We start from the raw sequence: 19,468 nt of genomic DNA, 5'->3' as shown, positions 1-19,468 counted from the left end.
CTCACTATGTTGTCCTGGCTGGTCTTAAACTCCTAGGCTTAAGCAATCCTCCTGCCTCAGCCTACCAAAGTGCTGGGATTATAGGCATGAGCCACTGTGCCTGGCCTGTTTTATTTTTAAAAATACTGAGAAGAGATTACTTTTGTAATGATAATGATACGAATATATTTCGCAAAACATCAAGTCAGTTTTACTAGCTCAGGGCTGTGCGTCACTGGTAGCTCCCTTGAGCCCATTTTCATTGCCAAGGACCGAGCAGTTCATCAGATGGCAGAGCTTTTGCCTTGGCTCTGAGGAGCTGAGGTACAGTGGGGATTCTCACACCTGAGCTGCTGATCAAAACACAGGTTACTGGGTCCCAGCCCCAGAGATCCTGACCCCGGGTGGGGTCCCCAGCGTGCATCTCTAACAAGTTCCCACATGCTGCTGCCACTGGGCTGGGAACCACACTTTGAGAACTTCTGTGGTCCAGAAAAGAAAACTTCAGCTGGGGAATAGAATCCCTAACCCAGGGCTGGCAAGCAAAACAAAGAAGATGAACTTGACTGACTTCCCACTTTTGCCTCTGGCTGGTCTGTAATTATTTTTGAGAAAAGGAACTTGATTTGACTGACTCTATTTAATAAGAAGTCGTGCTAGAAAAGGGTTGTACCATCTCTTATTAAGTGACCGCCTGGTTCAGAGACTTCTCAATTAAGTCCCATGGCCTCTGGGGCTTGAGGATGCATCTGAGGTTGGCTGTCTGCTTTGAGGCCTTCACAGTCTAGGGGATGGCTGTGGCGTTTCACCGTCAACTCAGGCCACTGGTCCTGGTTTCTCTGAACCCCGAGGTGATGGGGTGGTGGTTATTGTAATTCTGATTTCCTGTTTGGGAAGCAGTGTGGGGGTATTATTGGAGGAGTTAAAACACAGGGAATATCGTCCCCACCCAGCCCCATATAACCCACCAATCACATATGTATTCATTCTCTTTTGGTGCTAAAATATACATAACAACATCTCCCATTTTAACCATGTATTAATGTACAGTTCAGTGGCATTAAATACATTCACATTGTTGTGCGACCATCACCACCATCCATCTCCAGAACCTCTGCATCTTCCCATACTGAAATGCTGTAATCATGATCACTCTTTTAAAATCTTTTTTTTTTTTTTTTTGAGACAGAGTCTTGCTCTGTCGCCCAGGCTGGGGTGCAGTGGCCGGATCTCAGCTCACTGCAAGCTCCGCCTCCCGGGTTTAGACCATTCTCCTGCCTCAGCCTCCCGAGTAGCTGGGACTACAGGCGCCCGCCACCTCGCCCGGCTAGTTTTTTGTATTTTTTAGTAGAGATGGGGTTTCACCGTGTTAGCCAGGATGGTCTCGATCTCCTGACCTTGTGATCCGCCCGTCTCGGCCTCCCAAAGTGCTGGGATTACAGGCTTGAGCCACCGCGCCCGGCCTCTTTTAAAATCTTTAACAGCTTTTATTGAGATATAATTTGCATATCATACAATTCACTTTTTTTTTTTTTTTTTTTTTTTGAGACGGTCTTGCTCTGTCGCCAGGCTGGAGTGCAGTGGTGCGATCTCGGCTCACTGCAACCTCTGCCTCCTGGATTCAAGCGATTCTTCTGCTTCAGCCTCCCAAGTAGCTGGGACTACAGGCACACACCACCATTCCCAGCTAATTTTTGTATTTTTAGTAGAGACAGGGTTTCACCATGTTGGCCAGACTGGTCTCAAACTCCTGACCTCAGGCAGTCCACCCATCTCGGCCTTCCAAAGTGCTAGAATTATAGGCGTGAGCCACTGTGCCTGGCAATTCACCCATTTTAAAATGTATAATTCAACAGTTTTTAGTATATTCACAGAGTTGTGCAACCATCAACACAATCAATTTTAGAATGTTTTGTCACCCCAAAATGAAACCCTGTACCCATTAGCTGTCACTCCTCAATTCCCCCAGCCCCTGACAACCACTAGCCTACCTTGTCTCTATGGATTTGCCTGTTCCGGACATCTCATATACATGGAACCATATAATAGGTGGCTTTCGACAACTGGCTTCTGTCACCTAGCATCATATTTTCAAGGGTCAACCATGTTGTGGCATAAATCAGTACTTCATTCCCTTTCGTATTCACTTTTTTTTTTTTTTTTTGAGACAGAGTCTTGATCGGTCACCCAGGCTGGAGTGCAGTGGTGCAATCTTGGCTCACTGCAGCCTCAACCTCCCAGGCTCAAGTGATCCTCCCACCTCAGCCTCCCATGTAAGCTGGGACTATAGGCACGTGCCACCATGCCTGGCTAATTTTTGCATTTTTTTGTTTTTGTTTTTGTAGAGACAGGGTTTCGCTGTGTTGCCAGGCTGATCTTGAACTCCTGGACTCAAGTGATCCACCCACCTTGCCCTCCCAAAGTGTTGCGATTATAGGCGTGAGCTACGGAGCCTGACTGTATTTGCTCTTAATAACATTCAAATGTGAATTCATTATCTCCTCCACATCCCTTCCCCAACAAAAACTTCCTTCTCCACTTAGTTGATTTCTCCACTTAGTTGAAACTCCACTATCCAGCTTCCAAGCCAACTAACAAAATATTTCCATTGAATCCTCCATCTTTGCTCCCTATCCTCTTCCCAAATCCACTGCCTCATCAGAGCCTGTCAAATGTATTTCAAAAATGGCTCTAGAATGTAACCTCTCCTCTTTGTCAGTATCAATGCTATCATATTTCTTGCCTTTACCACCTCTGGCCTGTTCCTGGCCTCCCATCTGCAAGCTCTTCCTCTAGTCCTTTTTCCGCAGAGCTCACCAGTTACCTCCCTAAAAACAGCCTGCTTAGAAATCTGTGCTCCAGGCCAGGCACGGTGGCTCATACTGGTAATCCCAGCATTTGGGAGGCCGAGGTGTGTGAATCACTTGAGGCCAGGAGTTTGAGACCAACCTGGCCAACATGGTGAAACCCCGTCTCTACTAAAAATACAAAAATTAGCCACGTGTGGTAGTGCACACCTGTAATCCCAGCTACTCGGGAGGTTGAGGGAGGATAATTGCTTCAACCCAGGAGGCAGAGGTTGCAGGGAACCGAGATTGTGCCACTTCACTCCAGCCTGGGCAACAGAGCGAGACTGTCTCAAAAAAAAGAAAAAAGAAAAAAAAAGAAAAGAAAAAGGAAACCTGTGCTCCTACCCATTGCCTGCAGGGTCTTGTTTGATCTGGCCCTGGCATAGAAACCATTTAGAATCACACATTTCACTACACTCCTGCCCCTTCCACAGGAGACCCCTTGAAAATGCCATCTGTTCCGCAGACTCGGCACATCCTCACTTGTTCTTCCCTCTGTCAGGAACGCAGGCCAATGTCTGTGCAGCCTGGAGACTGAGCTCCAAAGGAACCCAGCCTGTGAAGGAGCCCCTCAGCGTAGCTTCTCCTGAAGGTTCAGGGACAAAAAGAGAAACTATGTCTGCAAGTCAATTCCTACTTTTAAATTTTCATTACCAATGAGATGAAAAGCCTCCCATGGTAATTTATGAATTTTCATTTTTAAAAATTGGCCTGTTGCTACAGTTTATTCCTATGTTAAACGCCATGGTTCTATTTAGTGTTAACGTTTATTTATTTATTTATTTAGACGGAGTCTTGCTCTGTTGCCCAGGCTAGAGTGCAGTGGCACAATCTCGGCTCACTGCAACCTCCACCTCCTGGATTCAAACGATTCTTCTGCCTCAGCCTCCTGAGCAGCTGGAATTACATGTGCGCACCACCACACCTGGCTAATTTTTGTATTTTTAGTAGAGACAGGGTTTCACATGTTGGCCAGGTGGGTTGTGAACTACTGACCTCAAGTGATCTGCCCGGCTAGGCCTCCCAAAGTGCTGAGATTCTAGGCGTGAGCCACCATGCCTGGCTTAATGTTAACATTTATTACAATACATATTTCACACATATGATCTTAATGTCTGGCGCTTTGGGAACTTTTTTGATTATCATTTGATTTGTCTTTTAATTGTGAAAATGCAATTCCTTACACATGACCCCTTGTGATTTTGGTGGGGGAGGAAACCAGCAGGCTGTGTAGAAAACAGCAGAAACCATGTTTTTTTGTTAATCTCCTAGGACCGTTCTCCCAATTTACTATTTTCTTAGACAAAGCAGTGCTGTGGAAAAGGATGGAAAAATGTTCTTGGCAAGTTCGCCTGTACACCAGGGCTCTTTTTGCGCACTTTAGATACAAGCTCGTGTGACTGGTCAGCTTGGGAGTTGATTACTCAGGCATTCTTTGGATTTTTAAACGAGGACACCCTATTTTTGTAGCATTGTGGACATGCACGTCTCACCTTCTAGTTGCTTCCTTTGTGTTTTCCTTTGTTTACAAAGCAAGGCTTTCCCACAAACCTTGTAAAGAAGGTCATGGTTTAGCTGTTTCATAAGTGATCTAAACCCAGTCCTGTTAGATTTGTTGAAAAAGATTTACTGAAAAAGAAAAAGAGGGAAGGGAGTGGGTCATTCTAAGAGAGGCTATCAAGTCAGGTAAACATAATAGAGCAAGACATTTGTTATTAATATTTTTGTGACTTTTGATCTAGACATCAGTTACCTTTAACCCGGTGTACACGAAGCAAAGGAGGAATGGAAAAGTCTGCCTCAAAACCATCAGGCCCAGCGAGGTGGCTCACACCTGTAATCCCAGCACTTTGGGAGGCTGAGGCAAGCAGATCACTTCAGCTAGGGGTTCGAGACCAGCCTAGTCAACATGGCAAAACCCCATCTCTATTAAAAATACAAAAATTAGCTAGGCATGGTGGTGCACACCTGAGGTACATGAATCTCTTGAGCTTGAGCTCAGGAGGCAGAGGTCACAGTGAGCAGAGATCGCATCATTTTGTTCCAGCTTGGGTGACAGAGTGAGACTCTGTCTAAAAAAAGAAAAAAAAAAGCCATCAGGATAGAGCCATGACTGCCTACTTAAAGTGAACAGACACTTCTCAAAAGAAGCACTATTCACAATAGCAAAGACTTGGAACCAACCCACATGTCCATCAAAGATAGACTGGATAAAGAAAATGCGGCACATATATACCATGGAATACTATGCATCCATAAAAAAGGATGAGTTCATGTCCTTTGCAGGGACATGGATGAAGCTGGAAAACATCATTCTCAGCAAACTAACACAGAAACAGAAAACCAAACATCGCATGTTCTCACTCATAAGTGGGAGCTGAACAATGAGAACACATGGACACAGGGAGGGGAACATCACACACCAGGGCCTGTTGGGTGGTGGGGGGCAAGGGGAAGGATAGCATTAGGAGAAATACCTAATATAGATGACAGGTTGATGGGTGCAGCAAACCACCATGGCACATGTATACCTATGTAACAAACCTGCACATTCTGCACATATATCCCAAAATTTAAAGTATAATAGAAAGAAAAAAAAAGTGCTATTTGCCAGAGTTCTCCAAGTAAAGTTACTATTTCCCCCATTTTAAATATTAAGACAGGCCGGGCGCGGTGGCTCACGCCTGTAATCCCAGCACTTTGGGAGGCCGAGGCGGGCGGATCACAAGGTCAGGAGATCGAGACCACGGTGAAACCCCGTCTCTACTAAAAATACAAAAAATTAGCCGGGCGCGGTTGTGGGCGCCTGTAGTCCCAGCTACTCGGGAGGCTGAGGCAGGAGAATGGCGTGAACCCGGGAGGCGGAGCTTGCAGTGAGCCGAGATCGCGCCACTGCACTCCAGCCTGGGCTGGGCGACAGAGCGAGACTCCGTCTCAAAAAAAAAAAAAAAAAAAAAATTAAGACATATTTATTTCAGGGAAAATACTTTGAGGCTATGCAAATATCCTGTTTCTCCTTAAATTTTCACCCACTCATTTGTGAATGGTAGTTGGATCATGCCTATATTAGCAGTCACTGTGATGTTCTAATGATGCTTTTCCCTTTCTCTCATTTCTCTTACACTTTAATTGGAATTCCTCTGTAAGGAAGACTTGTCCCTTCTCCTTGATATTTTCCCCTAGTCAGTTATTTAGTTGTATTTCTATAGACTCAAAGATATTAATTTTCTTCAAATACAATTATTAATTATTTTGTCGCTTGAATCGCTCCAGCTTTGGCCTTTGGGAACCCTTTGGGGCTGGCTCCTGTGCCCTTCTGCTGTGCCCTGTCACCTTTGTTCAGCACATCTTTACTTTCTGGCACTGTGAGATTTTTACATTTCCCCATAAAGCTCATTAGAAGCACTATACAATGACTGTCTTTTGTATAGCACTCAGCATGTAATTTATATTAATATAAAGATGATATTAAAGGTTATCAAAGCATTGTTCATTATATGAAAATTACAGATGTTAAGTCCCAGTACTCAGAGATAGGAAGTATGAAAGGCAGAAGCTCACCCACCTTCAATTTTTTATTTTTATTTTTATTTTTTTTGAGACAGGGTCTTGCTCTGTCACCCAGGCTGGAATGCAGTAGTGTAGTCACGGCTCACTGCAGCCTCAACCTCCTGGGCTCAAGTGATCCTCCCATTTCAACCTTCTGAGTAGCTGGGACTACAGGTATGTGCCACCTCATCCGACTAATTTTTGTATTTTTTGTAGAGACAGGATCTCACTATGTTGTCCAGGCTGGTCTGAAACTCCTGGGCTCAAGCGATCTACCCACCTCAGCCTCCCAAAGTGCTGAGATTACAGGCATGAGCCACCATGCCTGGCCACACCTTCAGTTTTTATCCAAAAATTTGTTACTACTACTGAGCAACATAGCAGTGCCTTTTAAGTCATATGATATCATTTTAAGTGTAACAGCTCCAATACTTTCTATTTCCAAAATGCATAATCTCCTCTGGTGGAAATGGGAGTTCAGTGGGACAAAGATGTGGTATTAAATAAAATCTTATTTCTCTAGAAATATTCATGAGATGAATTTACATCATTTGAAATATTGCATTAACCATTGTGTTAAAAGATATTCTTGTAAGAGGGAGGCAGGATGAGAAATTATGCATCTATTCATGTCAGCAGCTGGATCTGAATCTTGATATTAACTTCCCTTGTGCTGATCAGCAAAAGTTTCTCCAAGGAAAAATGAAAGGACAATAGGAACAATTCAGAAGAACTAAGCAATAAGTGAAAAAATGGAATGTTCATTTTCATAAGTCAGAGAAACTTAAAATGAAAAATAAACTATAGTGTTTCAGATAGAATCACCACAACTTTGTTTAGTTAAGGCATTAAAATTAGGGCACATGGCCCGGTGCGATGGCTCAAGTCTGTAATCCTAGCACTTTGGGAGGCCAAGGCGGGTGGATCACCTGAGGTCAGGAGTTCAAGACCAGCCTGGCCAACAAAGTTGAAACCCCATCTCTACTAAAAATACAAAATTAGCCGGGCGTGATAGCGCATGCCTGTAATCCCAGAAACTCAGGAGGCTGAGGCGGGAGAATCGCTTAAACCCTTAAACCCAGGAGGTAGAGGTTGCAGTGAGCCAAGATCCCGCCATTGCACTCCAGCCTGGGCAACAAGAGTGAAAGTCCATCTCAAAAACAAACAAACAAACGAAAAAATAAAATTAGGGTACAGTTCAGGGATTTTCTAAAATGTGTTGCCATCAGTCTTTCTTTTGTGGTAACGCAAATTTGACCACGCAGGAAGCAGATCAAGGAAGAGCGACACCGCATTCCTGTCCAAGAAGGAAAAGGTATGCCTTGAAACAGACCAGAGAATAAACAAGACTCAAAACTTCAAGCGAGTCAGGTGCAGTGGCTCAGCCTGTAATCCTAGCACTTTGGGAGGCTGAGGCGGGGGAGGATCAGTTGAGCCCAGGAGTTCGAGACCAGCTTGGGCAACATAGTGAGACCTCATCTCTACAAAAACTACAAAAATTAGCTAGATGAGATGGCACATGCCTGTAGTCCCAGCTATTTGGGAGGCTGAGGTGGGAGGATCACTTGAGCCCAGGAGGTTGAGGCTGCAGTGAGCCATGATCACACCACTACCCTCCAGCCTGGGTGACAGTGAGACCCTGTCTCAGAAAAAAGAGAGAGAGAGAGAGAGAGAGAGAGAGAGAGAGAGAGAGAGAGAGAGAGACAACAAAACAAAACAAACTTCCCAAATTTCAAGTGATCTGTCTTCACCTGTGTGAAGTTGGAAATAAAATTCAATGAGAAGACTGTCTTCTCCACATAGGACAGAGAGACCAAGCAGGACATAAGACAAACTGCTGATTTTTTCTTTTTCTTTGAGCCGACAGAGTTCAGCACCCCATCTGCTGGCTTAGGCCTCTGTGATGCCTGGGTAAGTTTAGCTATGGGAAGGTATCATTAACAATGTTCAAAGACTTTTGACTCATCACTGTGAGAATGCACTGGGCAGCCAGCCAAGAACCACTACAGGGCCGGCACAACTGTTTCCATGTCGAAATGTACTCCATCACTTTCAGGGGTCTGAGGTTCTTTGAGAGAGGGCTAGGATGACCCACTGATACTGGCCTTAGCAAAGAGAACCACCTCTGGAATTGAGCAGACACTCATACTAGTTCTTCTGCCGTTGGGGAAAAAAAAGCCCCAGTAGCAGAGGGTTTATCCAGACTCTGTGAGTTTCAGTGTTTGTCAACTCTAAGATGGTATCAGAAGGCCTGATTGCCCTGATTATAACAAGACATGTAATGAGTGAGGCACCAGGGTGCCTGGAGCAGGAATATTTGAGTATTCATCATCCCTGCCTTCAAGATTTCACATTCTTTTTTTTTTTTTTTTTTGAGACGGAGTTTCGCTCTGTGTCCAGGCTGGAGTGTAGTGGCGCCATCTAGGCTCACTGCCACCTCCACCTCCCAGGTTCAAACGAATTCTTGTGCCTCAGCTTCCCAAGGAGTTGGGACTGAGGTGTGTGCCACCACGCCTGGCTAATTTTTGTATTTTTCATAGAGAGAGGGGCTCACCATGTTGGTCAGCTTGGTCTCGAACTCCTGACCTCAGGTGATCCGCTCGCCTCGGCCTCTCAAAGAGCTGAGATTACAGGCGTGAGCCACCTTGCCTGGCCCACTTCACATTCTTTTCTTGAGACGGAGTCTCGCTCTGTTGCCCAGGCTGGAGTGCAGTGGGGTGATCTCGGCTCACTGCAAGCTCCACCTCCCGGGTTTACGCCATTCTCCTGCCTCAGCCTCCCGAGTAGCTGGGACTACAGGTGCCCGCCACCACACCTGGCTAATTTTTTGTATTTTTAAGTAGAGACGGGGTTTCACCATGTTAGCCAGGATAGTCTCGATCTCCTGACCTCGTGATCCGCCCGCCTCAGCCTCTCAGAATGCTGGGATTACAGGCGTGAGCCACCGCGCCCGGACTTCGCATTCTTAATCTCCGTGTTCTCTGATCCCTTCTTTAGGAGTCTGATGTTGACGACACTAGGACTTCAACTGCAGCCTCTGTGTGGATGGGCCTCTTGTCCCTTGATTAGCCTCCTATTTCGATCGGTTTGGCACACATGAACGGTGTTTAGAAAGATGATGCTACTGATTTCTTGTTTGTAAGACCCTGACTTTGAGGTTTTTTGAAAAACTCATGAAACAGTTACAAGAACAATTTTCTACAGAAATCCCAGGATGGTAACCAATTTACAAGAGTTGCCCCACCAACATAGGTGAGGTATGGAGATAGCCCCTCTCTTGGGTAGGGGGTCGGCTTTCATTTGTCCCTTTTGAGTCCACTAGCCTTCAGCCCCCTCCATTTCCAGGGCCACTGATCTAATTTCTCTATTGTCTTACTTGCTCTTTGCCTAAATGTCTCCCATGTAGTTCACTATCGTTTCCTACCACCAGATGGTGGAAAGGGAAAAGGAAATAACGGGCCGGTAGAGGAATGTGGTGGCAGGCAGAGTATCTATGGCGAAAGGTGTGGTGGTGAATGGACCCAAAACGGAGCTTCTGAATTGCCCACGAATGCCCACGGATTCCCTGTTTCCATTTTAGCGCCCACTCAAGGGTCGGCCATTCAGGTCTGGGAGTCAGTAAGGCACAATGATGCCTGCTGGGGAGGGAGCCAGACCTCATCTCAGCGGATTCCTGGGAACATCAGACCTCGGGAACATTCCTGAACACCCGAACCCCACCTGGCCCAGGCACTGGGGCGGGGCTTAGGCGGGTCCCTGCGAGGCGATGCGTCCCCTCGGCCCCGCTGCGTCCTTCGCTCGTTTTTCCCCACGTCGGTGCCACCGCCTCCTCTGTGCGGAACTCGCACCTGGCCTGCCTGCGTTCCCACGCCCCACCGAAGGGACGCCGCGTTTCTCTCCCTTCCAAGGGACCCTTTTCCTTCCCCCCACAACACCGCCCCCCCGGGAAGTCTCATTCCGGATTGCCTCGATGCCCCAGGGTCACCTGCCATCACCCTGGGCAGGCGTTTGGCCCCGGGCCTGCCCTGGTCTCCATCCCCAGCCCGTCTTCCACCTCTTGTCGCCCCCTCCCGCTCAGCCCCCTTCTCCTCCTTCTCCACGTGCCCCTGCACTCCCACGCCCCTCCCCCACGGAGCCCCTCTCCTCCGGTCTCGAGGAGTCTCGCGGCACTTCCCGGGGCGTCAGCCCAGCCGCCGCGGGTGGGCGGCAGCCGCGCGGAGCGGGGTCCCTCTGGCGAGGGCGGTGAGGAGGGCGCCCAAGCGCCTCAGCCGCAGGGACGCCCCCGGCGCCTGCCCCGACGCGGCCCGGGCCCCGCCCCTCTCCGGCCCCGCCCCCGCCCGGCGGCCGCGCGTCCCCGGCAGGCGGAGCTGCAGGAGCCTCGCGGCAGCGCTGAGGAGGAGGGGAGAGCGGGCGGCGCGGCCGCGGCTGCCGGGCGCTGGGCTGGGCGGCGCTTTTTTTTTTTTTTTTTTTTTTTTCGCAATTTCCACTCGCGGGGAGCAGGAAACCCGGCGCAGCCGGGCGCATTGGGCCGCGATGCAACAGCAGCAGCAGGAGTCGCCCCGGGGCAGCAGCAGCAGAGGCAGCAGCGGGCGGCGCTGAGCCGCCACCGCAGTCACTGAGGAAGAAGCCGGTCCAGCAGCCGCCGCGTCCGGACCCCCGCGCCTGGATCCTAGCGCCCCGATCCCGGCGCCCCGAACCCCACGCCCGCCTCCGCCAACTTTCACGCTGCCTCGGCGGCCCGGCCCGGCTCGACGCCAATGGGTGAGTGAGGGCCGCCCGCGTCCGGGCGTCCACTTCAGCCTTGAGGGCGGCGCGCCAGTCCCAGAACCGCGGAGCCCGGGAGGGCGCCCCGGGGGCAGGGTCCGGACGGGGGACACAGCAGTGGGCGCCCTCGCCTGCTTCGCGCGCCCCCATTCACTCCCACTTGCGCCGGTGTGCCCGCCGAGCCCGCGCGCGGCGCCGACGGGAACCCGCGGGGGCCTGGGCAGACGATAACGGGGGCTGGCCCCGGACGGCTCGGGCTGAGGGATGCAGGGGGTGTGGTTGGCTTTTCGGGTGGGCGGGGAGAGTTTTGTCTTGGCCATTTTTGCACCCGAGCGCGCCCTCCTCTGCGCTGCGGACACAGGCACCCGGACTTGGTGGGCTCCGGCCCTGCGCGGGGCTGCTGTTGCCTTTCTGGTCCTGCCTTGGGGAAAGCTAGAACCTCGGGGTCTTGGATGGGGCTGGGTTGCCTTTGCTGGGGGCTGACAGGGGTTGGGGGGTGGGGCGGGAAACGCCCCAGTGCCTGGCCTGGCTTGCAGTCCCGGGGTCCAGAGCACCTGACGCTCCTCTTTTTGCGCCCCCTTCCTCCGGGCCCCGACCCTTTCGCTGCTGCCTTCCTCCAGCCTGGCGAGCTGTCTGCTCCGTGATGCTAAAAGGCCACTTCCCATACCATCCTTTAAGTCTTCAGGGTCTGGGACCTGGAAATGGTGATCTGGTCTTTGATTTACTGAGTAAACATCAGCTCGAAGTAGCCATCTAACCTCTTGACCCCCTGGGTCCCATTTGATATAGACCCCGGGGCATTGGAACCACCTTGCTGCCCAGAGAAGCTGCCACTTTATTGGCAAGGGACTTATGATTACTTGGGCTATTAAATGTTTGGTCTACCCAGGTAATGTTCTTGCTGACAGCCAGCCTCTGTTTTTCAGCCTCTGGCAGATTATTTTTGGATGTTCCTAGGCCAGGCATAGGAAGGCTGCAGATAATAATAAATCATAGTAAAGTGAGACCTTTCTGTGTTCAGGTAATAGGATTCCAGTACACTAGTCAGGATGTTCAGAAAGCCTGAAGGATTGGAAAAGAGAAGGTTTAAACCAGTCCGTTGGTGACAGGCAAAGTTAAAATCCCATTTGTGGTCATTTGCCAAAAAAGGTTTTCCTTTTCTAAAGTAGTGGTGATCTATTGTCCTCTTGGCTTAAATGTCACTTTTTTCACAGTGCCCTTCTCTCCCACCTCCAGTCTAAATTGGTTCCTGTTCCATTTTCTCATACAGCACCTTTTTTTGGTAACAATATTCCATGTTTGTGCGTAACAGCTATCTCCTCTACTGTAAGCTCTGTGACCATAGGGACAGCACAATGTTGCATAGTTTGCTCAGCACTTTTGGTGTCTGGCACAGAGCCGGACCTGAATATTTGTTGAATGAATGAATGAGGGGCATGAAATCCTCCTACTCTGCTGGGGACAGAACACTTAACTCACTCTTGTTTTGCTCTGGCCCATAAGATGATTTAGTTCATTGGCAGAAGTATATACTTTAAACCTTACAGGCCACTTTAGTAATGGATTAATTTCTTCCGAGGTAACCAACAATTCTGTTTTGATCACCTTTCATTTTGGGTGGGTCACCGACAGGGTTATGCACAAAAAGAAGTTAGATCCAAATGTCTTCTGCCATGGCTAGACTGTACTTTCTGTATCTCAATGAGAAGGGGACTGAGTCTCATTTAAGAAGAATCAGACCTATTTTTCAGATTTGAACTGTTTTCGTTCTTCAGAACTTCCTACGAAAAATAGAGTGCTCCTGTAGCTTTTAGTCCTTTTAATCTTTGCTGTAACCATTATTGCAGGGGGAGGGGGCACCGATTTTCATTTATTTCAGGAGTTAATACTTAGAGGTGATAATATCAAAACAAATGTAATTTAATTCATATTTATAATGGGATTTAAGGTGCTTGTAGTAGTTTGTGGCTAAAGATCACCTGCTCTTTTGAAAGCATCTCCAGCAGTATATTTGTAATGAAGTGCAGTTATTTAACCGTTCATTCTGTATGTCTTCCAATGGAGTGATCTAATGGGCTGAGGTTGTGTGTGTGCACACAGAGGCACATCTCTTCCCCCCAAGTCTCTGGTTTTCAGATTTATTCAGTTTATCAATTTGATGCAATTTTGTTCTTTTTTAAGAGGGAGGGTCTCGCTGTGTTGCCCAGGGTGGATTCGAACTCCTGGACTCAAGATCTTCCCAAGTAGCTGAGACTCACATCACTGTGCCTGATTCTGATATACTTATATTCTTACCTGGCCTGATAATGAGTTTTCTGTTAATGGATAACATAGTAAAACTGTATCTTATAGTTTGTTTTCTGAAAAATAACAGAAAAGAACCAAATCCCTAACCCTGAAGTGAAGCTGGTTAGTTGCAACATGGCCTCTTATAAAAGCCCACGAGAATGTGCCCTCTGAACTTGCTAGGAGATGCATGCCTACAGTGCCAGACACAGAGAAAGCCTCTTATAATTACAATTACACAAATATTATGGTGACCCAAATCTGTGAGTAGTGAAGGGTTTGCAAGTCCAGCAAATTTCTGTTTAATTCCAGAGTAACAACAAAGTTTGGATAGCCTTTGGCAATGTATTTATTGCATTGGCGGTAGACTGCTGTATGCTAAACTAAAGCTAAAATGAACATAATGTGTTGGTCTCTACAAATGTCTTGAGTTAGAAATGGAAGAAAAGGCTCCCACCTTAATTGTACATAACCTTTACCTACTTCTGTCCATCTTGGCATGAGCAAAAGCTTGCTGTGGACCTGGTTGCACAGAGCTTGGTGGTTTCTTCTCTTACTACTTCAGTTCTTTTGGTGTTACTGACATTCTCTCATCAACTCTTGAGTTTGTAGTTATTTTCAATGTATTTTGCATACAGTAGTAGTTGTTCATCCATCCATCCATCCAATGTTTATTGATCTGTTTTGCATACGCACTGTGCTAAGAACAGGTGCAGAACAGAGACGTGACACTTTGGGCTTCTCAGTCTAATGGAGGCTGACTTAAATGCAATTCTCATGGCAATATGTAGCCAAAAGCCACAGTAGAGCGCATGAAAGATGCGTGAAGGAGGCCAATCTGACTTAACCTGGAGAATGCTAAGGACAGTGTCTTAGAGGAGATCATGTTTGAGCAGAAATCTGGTTATGAATCATCGCTGCCCTCCAGCCACACCTGGTTGTTGTGGCAGAGACTGAGAACGAACACCGTGGGAACTGTGGGGCATCTCAGTAAGATGGTACAAGTAAGGATGACTTAGAGGACTTGCACCTGTGTCAGGTGGCTTGTGGGAGTGTTTAAGGAAGCTGGGCATTACTTTGGATTGGACGCTACCGGGGGAATTTGTGATTGGGTATTTTAACAAATGTTCTCTAGAAGCAGGGAACATTGGAGGCAGGCCACATCTATGGCTGGTAAAGCAGCAGCAGTCATTTGCATTAGCCAGGATTGGGGGATGTTTGGTCATATCTGTGGTTTGGACAAGGTGCATGTTTTGTCCGTGTTCAGACATGATTAATGTGTGGTCTTGTTTTCATCTTATTCCATCCTGCTCACAGAGTGGCCTTGTCTGATGTTGGTTTTCTAGGGAATTGTTTCTGTTCAACAGGACACCCTGGCCCAGCTGTGAGTGCCCGGCCAGCTCCCAGCCAGAAGAACTGCTCTTTCTCTGAGTTAACTATGTGATGGGGAGGGGCAGGGAATAGGAGGCAGTGGGGGAGGAAAATGGCTTTCTAGGTATATCTGTCGCTACTTCATATCAACCAGGTCTAGCCTGGACTGTTGTTCAATGTTAAGCACGATGGACATCTGAAATGCTATACTAAGGGATGGAGAGTGACAGAGCAAGAGCAAGCTGCTGAGAACCAAGAAGTCAGTGCTAATGGGAAAGATGCAGAACAGGAAAATACCCCAAATCCTTAGTGTTAGAGAAGGAGAGCCTCTAATGCAGCGCTTCTCAGAGGGTGGCCCCCAGGCCAGTAGCACAGCCTCCCCTGCAGCCCGATAGAGATACAGATTCCCTGGCTTCATTCCAGCAGACCTCCTGAATCAGGAATGCTGGGGGCGTGGCCCAGCAATCTGTATTTTCATGAGCCCTCCAGGTGGTTCTGATCATGGTCCAGTGTAGAACCCCTCCTTGCCTTACAGTTGAGAAAGCTGACGTCCAGAGCTTGTGGTTCACTAGGGTACACATGGCACATTGATCATAAGACGAAGTACTGTTATAAGTGACACATTACCTTAGAGAAGGAGAATGACATACTCCTACTTCAAAACAAACTTCTTGTGTTAAGACAGTACAGTGTGGATTCTTCCATGAATCCGGTCCAACCCAGACCTCCAACACCTAGGCATTAGTGACACTAGCCAGCTGATCTCAGTGTTAGTCTCTGGGACTTTTACCAGAGTATCACACAGGCACTTTCCAGAATCCTTTACCCTCCATTCTCTTTAAAGGGGACTTTAAGATACACTGTTTGCATTATTCCAGTGTGTAATATTTGTTCATGATTTTCGATACCTGGTACCTGTATTCGTTTCTGATTGCTGCTGTAACTACCACAAACTTAGTACCTGGAGACATCACAAGTTTATCATCCGTCACTGGGCGACAATCACGAAGTCAGCAGAGCTGCATTCCTTCTGGAGGCTGTAGGAGGGAATCCCTTTCCTCGTCTTTTCCAGCTTCGAGAATTGGCATTCCTTGGCTTGTGGCCTCTTCCTGTCTCCAAAGCCAGCAATGGCTGGGCAGCTCTCTCTCCCATCACATCATTGTTACTGACTCTTCTGCCCCTCTCTTCCACGTGTATGGACTCCTGTGATGACATTGGGTCCACCTGGATATTCCAGGCTCATCGCCTCATCTCCAGGTCAGCTGATCAGTAAATTTAACTCACCTTTGCCTTGTAACCCAACATTTACACATCCTGTGCTTTAGGATGTGGGCATCTGGGGGCGGGGAGGGAAAGTTATTCTGACCACTACACTGCCCTGTGGTGGACCTGACTTTTCCTGGTTTCTCTTGGATAACCGTGTGTTCATAGTCAACTGCCCTGTCCCTCCTTAAGAAGATTCCATCTTTGGTTCTATTTAGATTTCTACAGTTTATTAATAAAGCCGTCTTAAAGTTACATCTTGCATTCACCTTTCTCTCCTCTTCACTGCTGTTTTTTTGAGATAGCTTGTCCCGCTCTTCCCCTTTCCTCACATAGCCTGCCCCACACCTACCAGGACTCTGGCATTGCCTTGATTGTGTTCTAGAAACTGATCATGCTGAGGTTATCCTGAATGATCCTTCTCCAATCACGAAGTACATGGTCTCAGGCCTCACCATGTTTGACTTCACTGAAGCTTGAGACTGAAGACTGGAACTCTTTGTTTTCTAGAACACCCTGTTTTTTCCTGATTTCTCCTACACTCTTCCCTCCTTTTCTTCCACCCCTGTCCACCTGTGGAATGCTGTCATCCCTGGTCCCCTTATGTTTAGTGTGTCCTTGAGTGATTGCAGCCACTTTGCCAATTCAGGTGGCACCTATTGACGATGCCCACATCTGTCCCAAGTCTTGGTCTCTGTTCTGAGCTCAGGACCCACCCACTATAAGCACCACAAGGGCAGGAACCTTGTCAGTTTGGTCATCGTGTTCCTGTGCATGGCACACGGTAAGCCTAAGATTAACATTGGTTGAGCTGATTATCATTGGTATCCTCTCCTAGCTAACTTCACCCAGGTGTGTCTTAGACGCCTCAGACTGAGCATGTTGCAAACTAAGCTCAGCATTTCTCCTTGCTAATACCTGTCCTGCCTCTTTTACTTCCCATTTCGTTGAGGGTATCACCATTTTTCCTGTCACTTCCATAGGGACGCTGCTGTTGTTCCTTCCCCTTTCCCTGCCCCTTCTGATCTACAGTCAAGCCCCAAATGACTCTGGAATTGACCCCATGTGTCTACCCTTCTGCAAATGCTTTAGATCCTGAATGCCTTAGTGAAGCCTTCGTAAAGCTTGGCAGGCACCCGATGCTTTCGCTCGTTCTAAGCTCATTCAGATCTCTGAGACTTTGCCCACGTAGTTCCCTTCGTGGGGAACAGATATCACTCTCTTCTCTGCCTTGTAGACTCCCTGTATCCGTTTCCTATTGCTGCAGTAACAAATCACTGTGAACCTAGTGGCTTGAAACAGCACAAATGTGTTATCTTATAGGTCTGGAGGTCGGAAGTTCAAAATGGATTTTACCGGGTCGATATCAAGGTGTCAGCAGGGTTGTGTTCTTTTTGGAGGAATTCATTTCCCTGCCTTGCCCGGCTTCTAGAGGCTGCCTGCAGTGCCTGTACTTCCTTCACTCGTGACCCCAGCCCTCCAACCTCTGCTGCTGTCCTCGCATCTCCTGTCTTTCACCGAGCCACCTGCCTGCCTTTTATGAGGACCATTGTTTGACACTGGGCCCACCTGGATAATCCAGGATCCCCCTCCCCTTCTCAAGATGCCTAGTGAATCACACCTGCAAAGTTCCTGTTGCCATGGAAGGGGACATAGTCACAGGTTCTGGGGATTAGGATGTGGCCATCTTTGGGAAGTCATTGTTCAGTCTCCCACACCCCTTGTGCATCTGTGGGAGCCTGCTGCAAAGGTGTGCTGTACCATACTTTGTTTAAAAATTTTTTTATTTTTAATTTTTGTGGGTCCATAGCAGGTGTATATATTTGTGTTGTACATGAGATGTTTTGATACAGGCATGCAATGCAAAGTGATACAACATTTCTTCTTGTATTAAGTCTCCATCTCCAACTGGATCTGCTCAACTCCATTGCCCTGGCACGTTGCCTGGCATACAGTAAGTGCCATATGTTAATGAATGAATATATAACCCTTTCACCCAAGTACGGTTACAACTTGCAATTCTCCACAACTATGGACCACCAGGAGTGCGTGTGCAATTCTTAAGTCCCCTGGGCAGAGCATGTTGACAAGGTCTGTTTGCTGACAGTTCCTGGTGGCCCACACTGTAATGGGTGAGAAGGGTGATGCTGCATGTATTACATGGCTTCAACAAAGAACTGCACATTTTAAGACAGAAAATTCTCTCTGGCAATGGTTCTTAACTTGGGGCAATTCTCCCCACCAGGGGGACACAGCACTATCTGGAGACACTTTTGGTTGTCACAGCTGGTGGTGGGGGGCAGGGGAGTGGAGAGTCATTCTACTGGCATCTACTAGGTGGAGGTCAGGGGTGCTGCTAAACATCCTACGATGCACAGGCCAGCCGCACCCCGCACTACCACAACAAAGAGTTATCTGACCCCAAATGTCAGTCATGCTGAGGTTAAGGAAGCCTGCGCTGGGGGAACCCCAGGGGCTTATTAACACAGATGGCTGGAGTACCATTTCCTTACTTCATTATCAGTCCTTCTGGAACATAAGATTTTGTATGTAACCACAGTCTTCGTTTTATGCACGAACCTACAAGTCACTAGAGAACAGGACTCTTTGGGACTTTCACCATTTTGTTCTTTGAATGGAGAGTGTTTTAACACAACTGTTGCCTCTCTTCTGTTGATACGTGGGTCGTTAAGCTGGGGAGAGGCAAGGGCTTTGGGGCACGAAGTTGTTAAACTTGCTTTGATAGTGTTTGGGCCCTGTAATGTTTTATCTTTGTATTGGGATGTGCTTTTATGTGGGGGGACAGGCGATGGGTCCTCTGCTGCTCACATATTGGTTCCTGGCATTGAAGTGCTGGAAGGAGCCTTGGCAGTCATGGCCCATGACATCAGATGATGAGACTGAGCCTCAGAGAGGCAGAGTGACAATGGTCCCCTAGTGGCAGAACCCAGCTGCCTTCCAATATGGAAGAACCAGCCCCACCCAATTTCTGTAGGGGCTCAGAAAATGTCAGGCTCTTGCTTCCCCTCATGAGGCTCTTGCTACAGTCTCTTTCCCTTGTAAGTTTTTTGTTTTTTTATTTTTTGAGACAGGGTCTCACTCTGTCGCTCAGGCTGGAGTGCAGTGGTGCAATCAAGGCTCACTGCAGCCTCGACCTCCTAGGCTCAAGCAATCCTCCCACCTCAGCCACCCAAGTAGCTGGGACTACATGTGCGTGCCACTACGCCCTGCTAATTTTTGTATTTTTTGTAGAGATGGGGCTTCGCCATGTTGCCCAAGCTGGTCTCGAACTCCTGGGCTCAAGTGATCCACCTGCCTTGGCCTCTCAAAGCATTGGGATTAGGCGTGAGCCATCACACCAGGGTGTAAGGTTTTTTTAAACAGATTTATTGATATATAATTTACAT

The 19,468-nt window shown here is 47.9% G+C and overlaps 1 protein-coding gene across 12 annotated transcripts in view; it reads left to right on the top strand.

Annotated features, from left to right (window-relative positions):
• Positions 1-10,862: 10,862 nt before the first annotated feature.
• SH3KBP1 (SH3 domain containing kinase binding protein 1) overlaps positions 10,863-19,468 on the top strand; it is a 361,548-nt gene continuing 352,942 nt past the window's right edge. For all 12 annotated transcript variants that reach the window (XM_074028997.1, XM_074028992.1, XM_074028995.1 and 9 more), the window contains exon 1: positions 10,863-11,138. Coding sequence is in view for 6 of the 12 variants with exons in the window: in XM_045383606.3 (XP_045239541.1) it covers positions 11,135-11,138 (4 nt within the window). In the remaining 6 variants the exon portion in view is untranslated. The remainder of the gene's footprint in view (positions 11,139-19,468) is intronic.

Source organism: Macaca fascicularis, chromosome X, assembly GCF_037993035.2.
Source record: "Macaca fascicularis isolate 582-1 chromosome X, T2T-MFA8v1.1".
Taxonomy (NCBI): Eukaryota; Metazoa; Chordata; class Mammalia; order Primates; family Cercopithecidae; genus Macaca; species Macaca fascicularis.
Note: the sequence above shows the minus strand (reverse complement) of the source record. Positions and strands in the feature narration are given on the sequence as shown.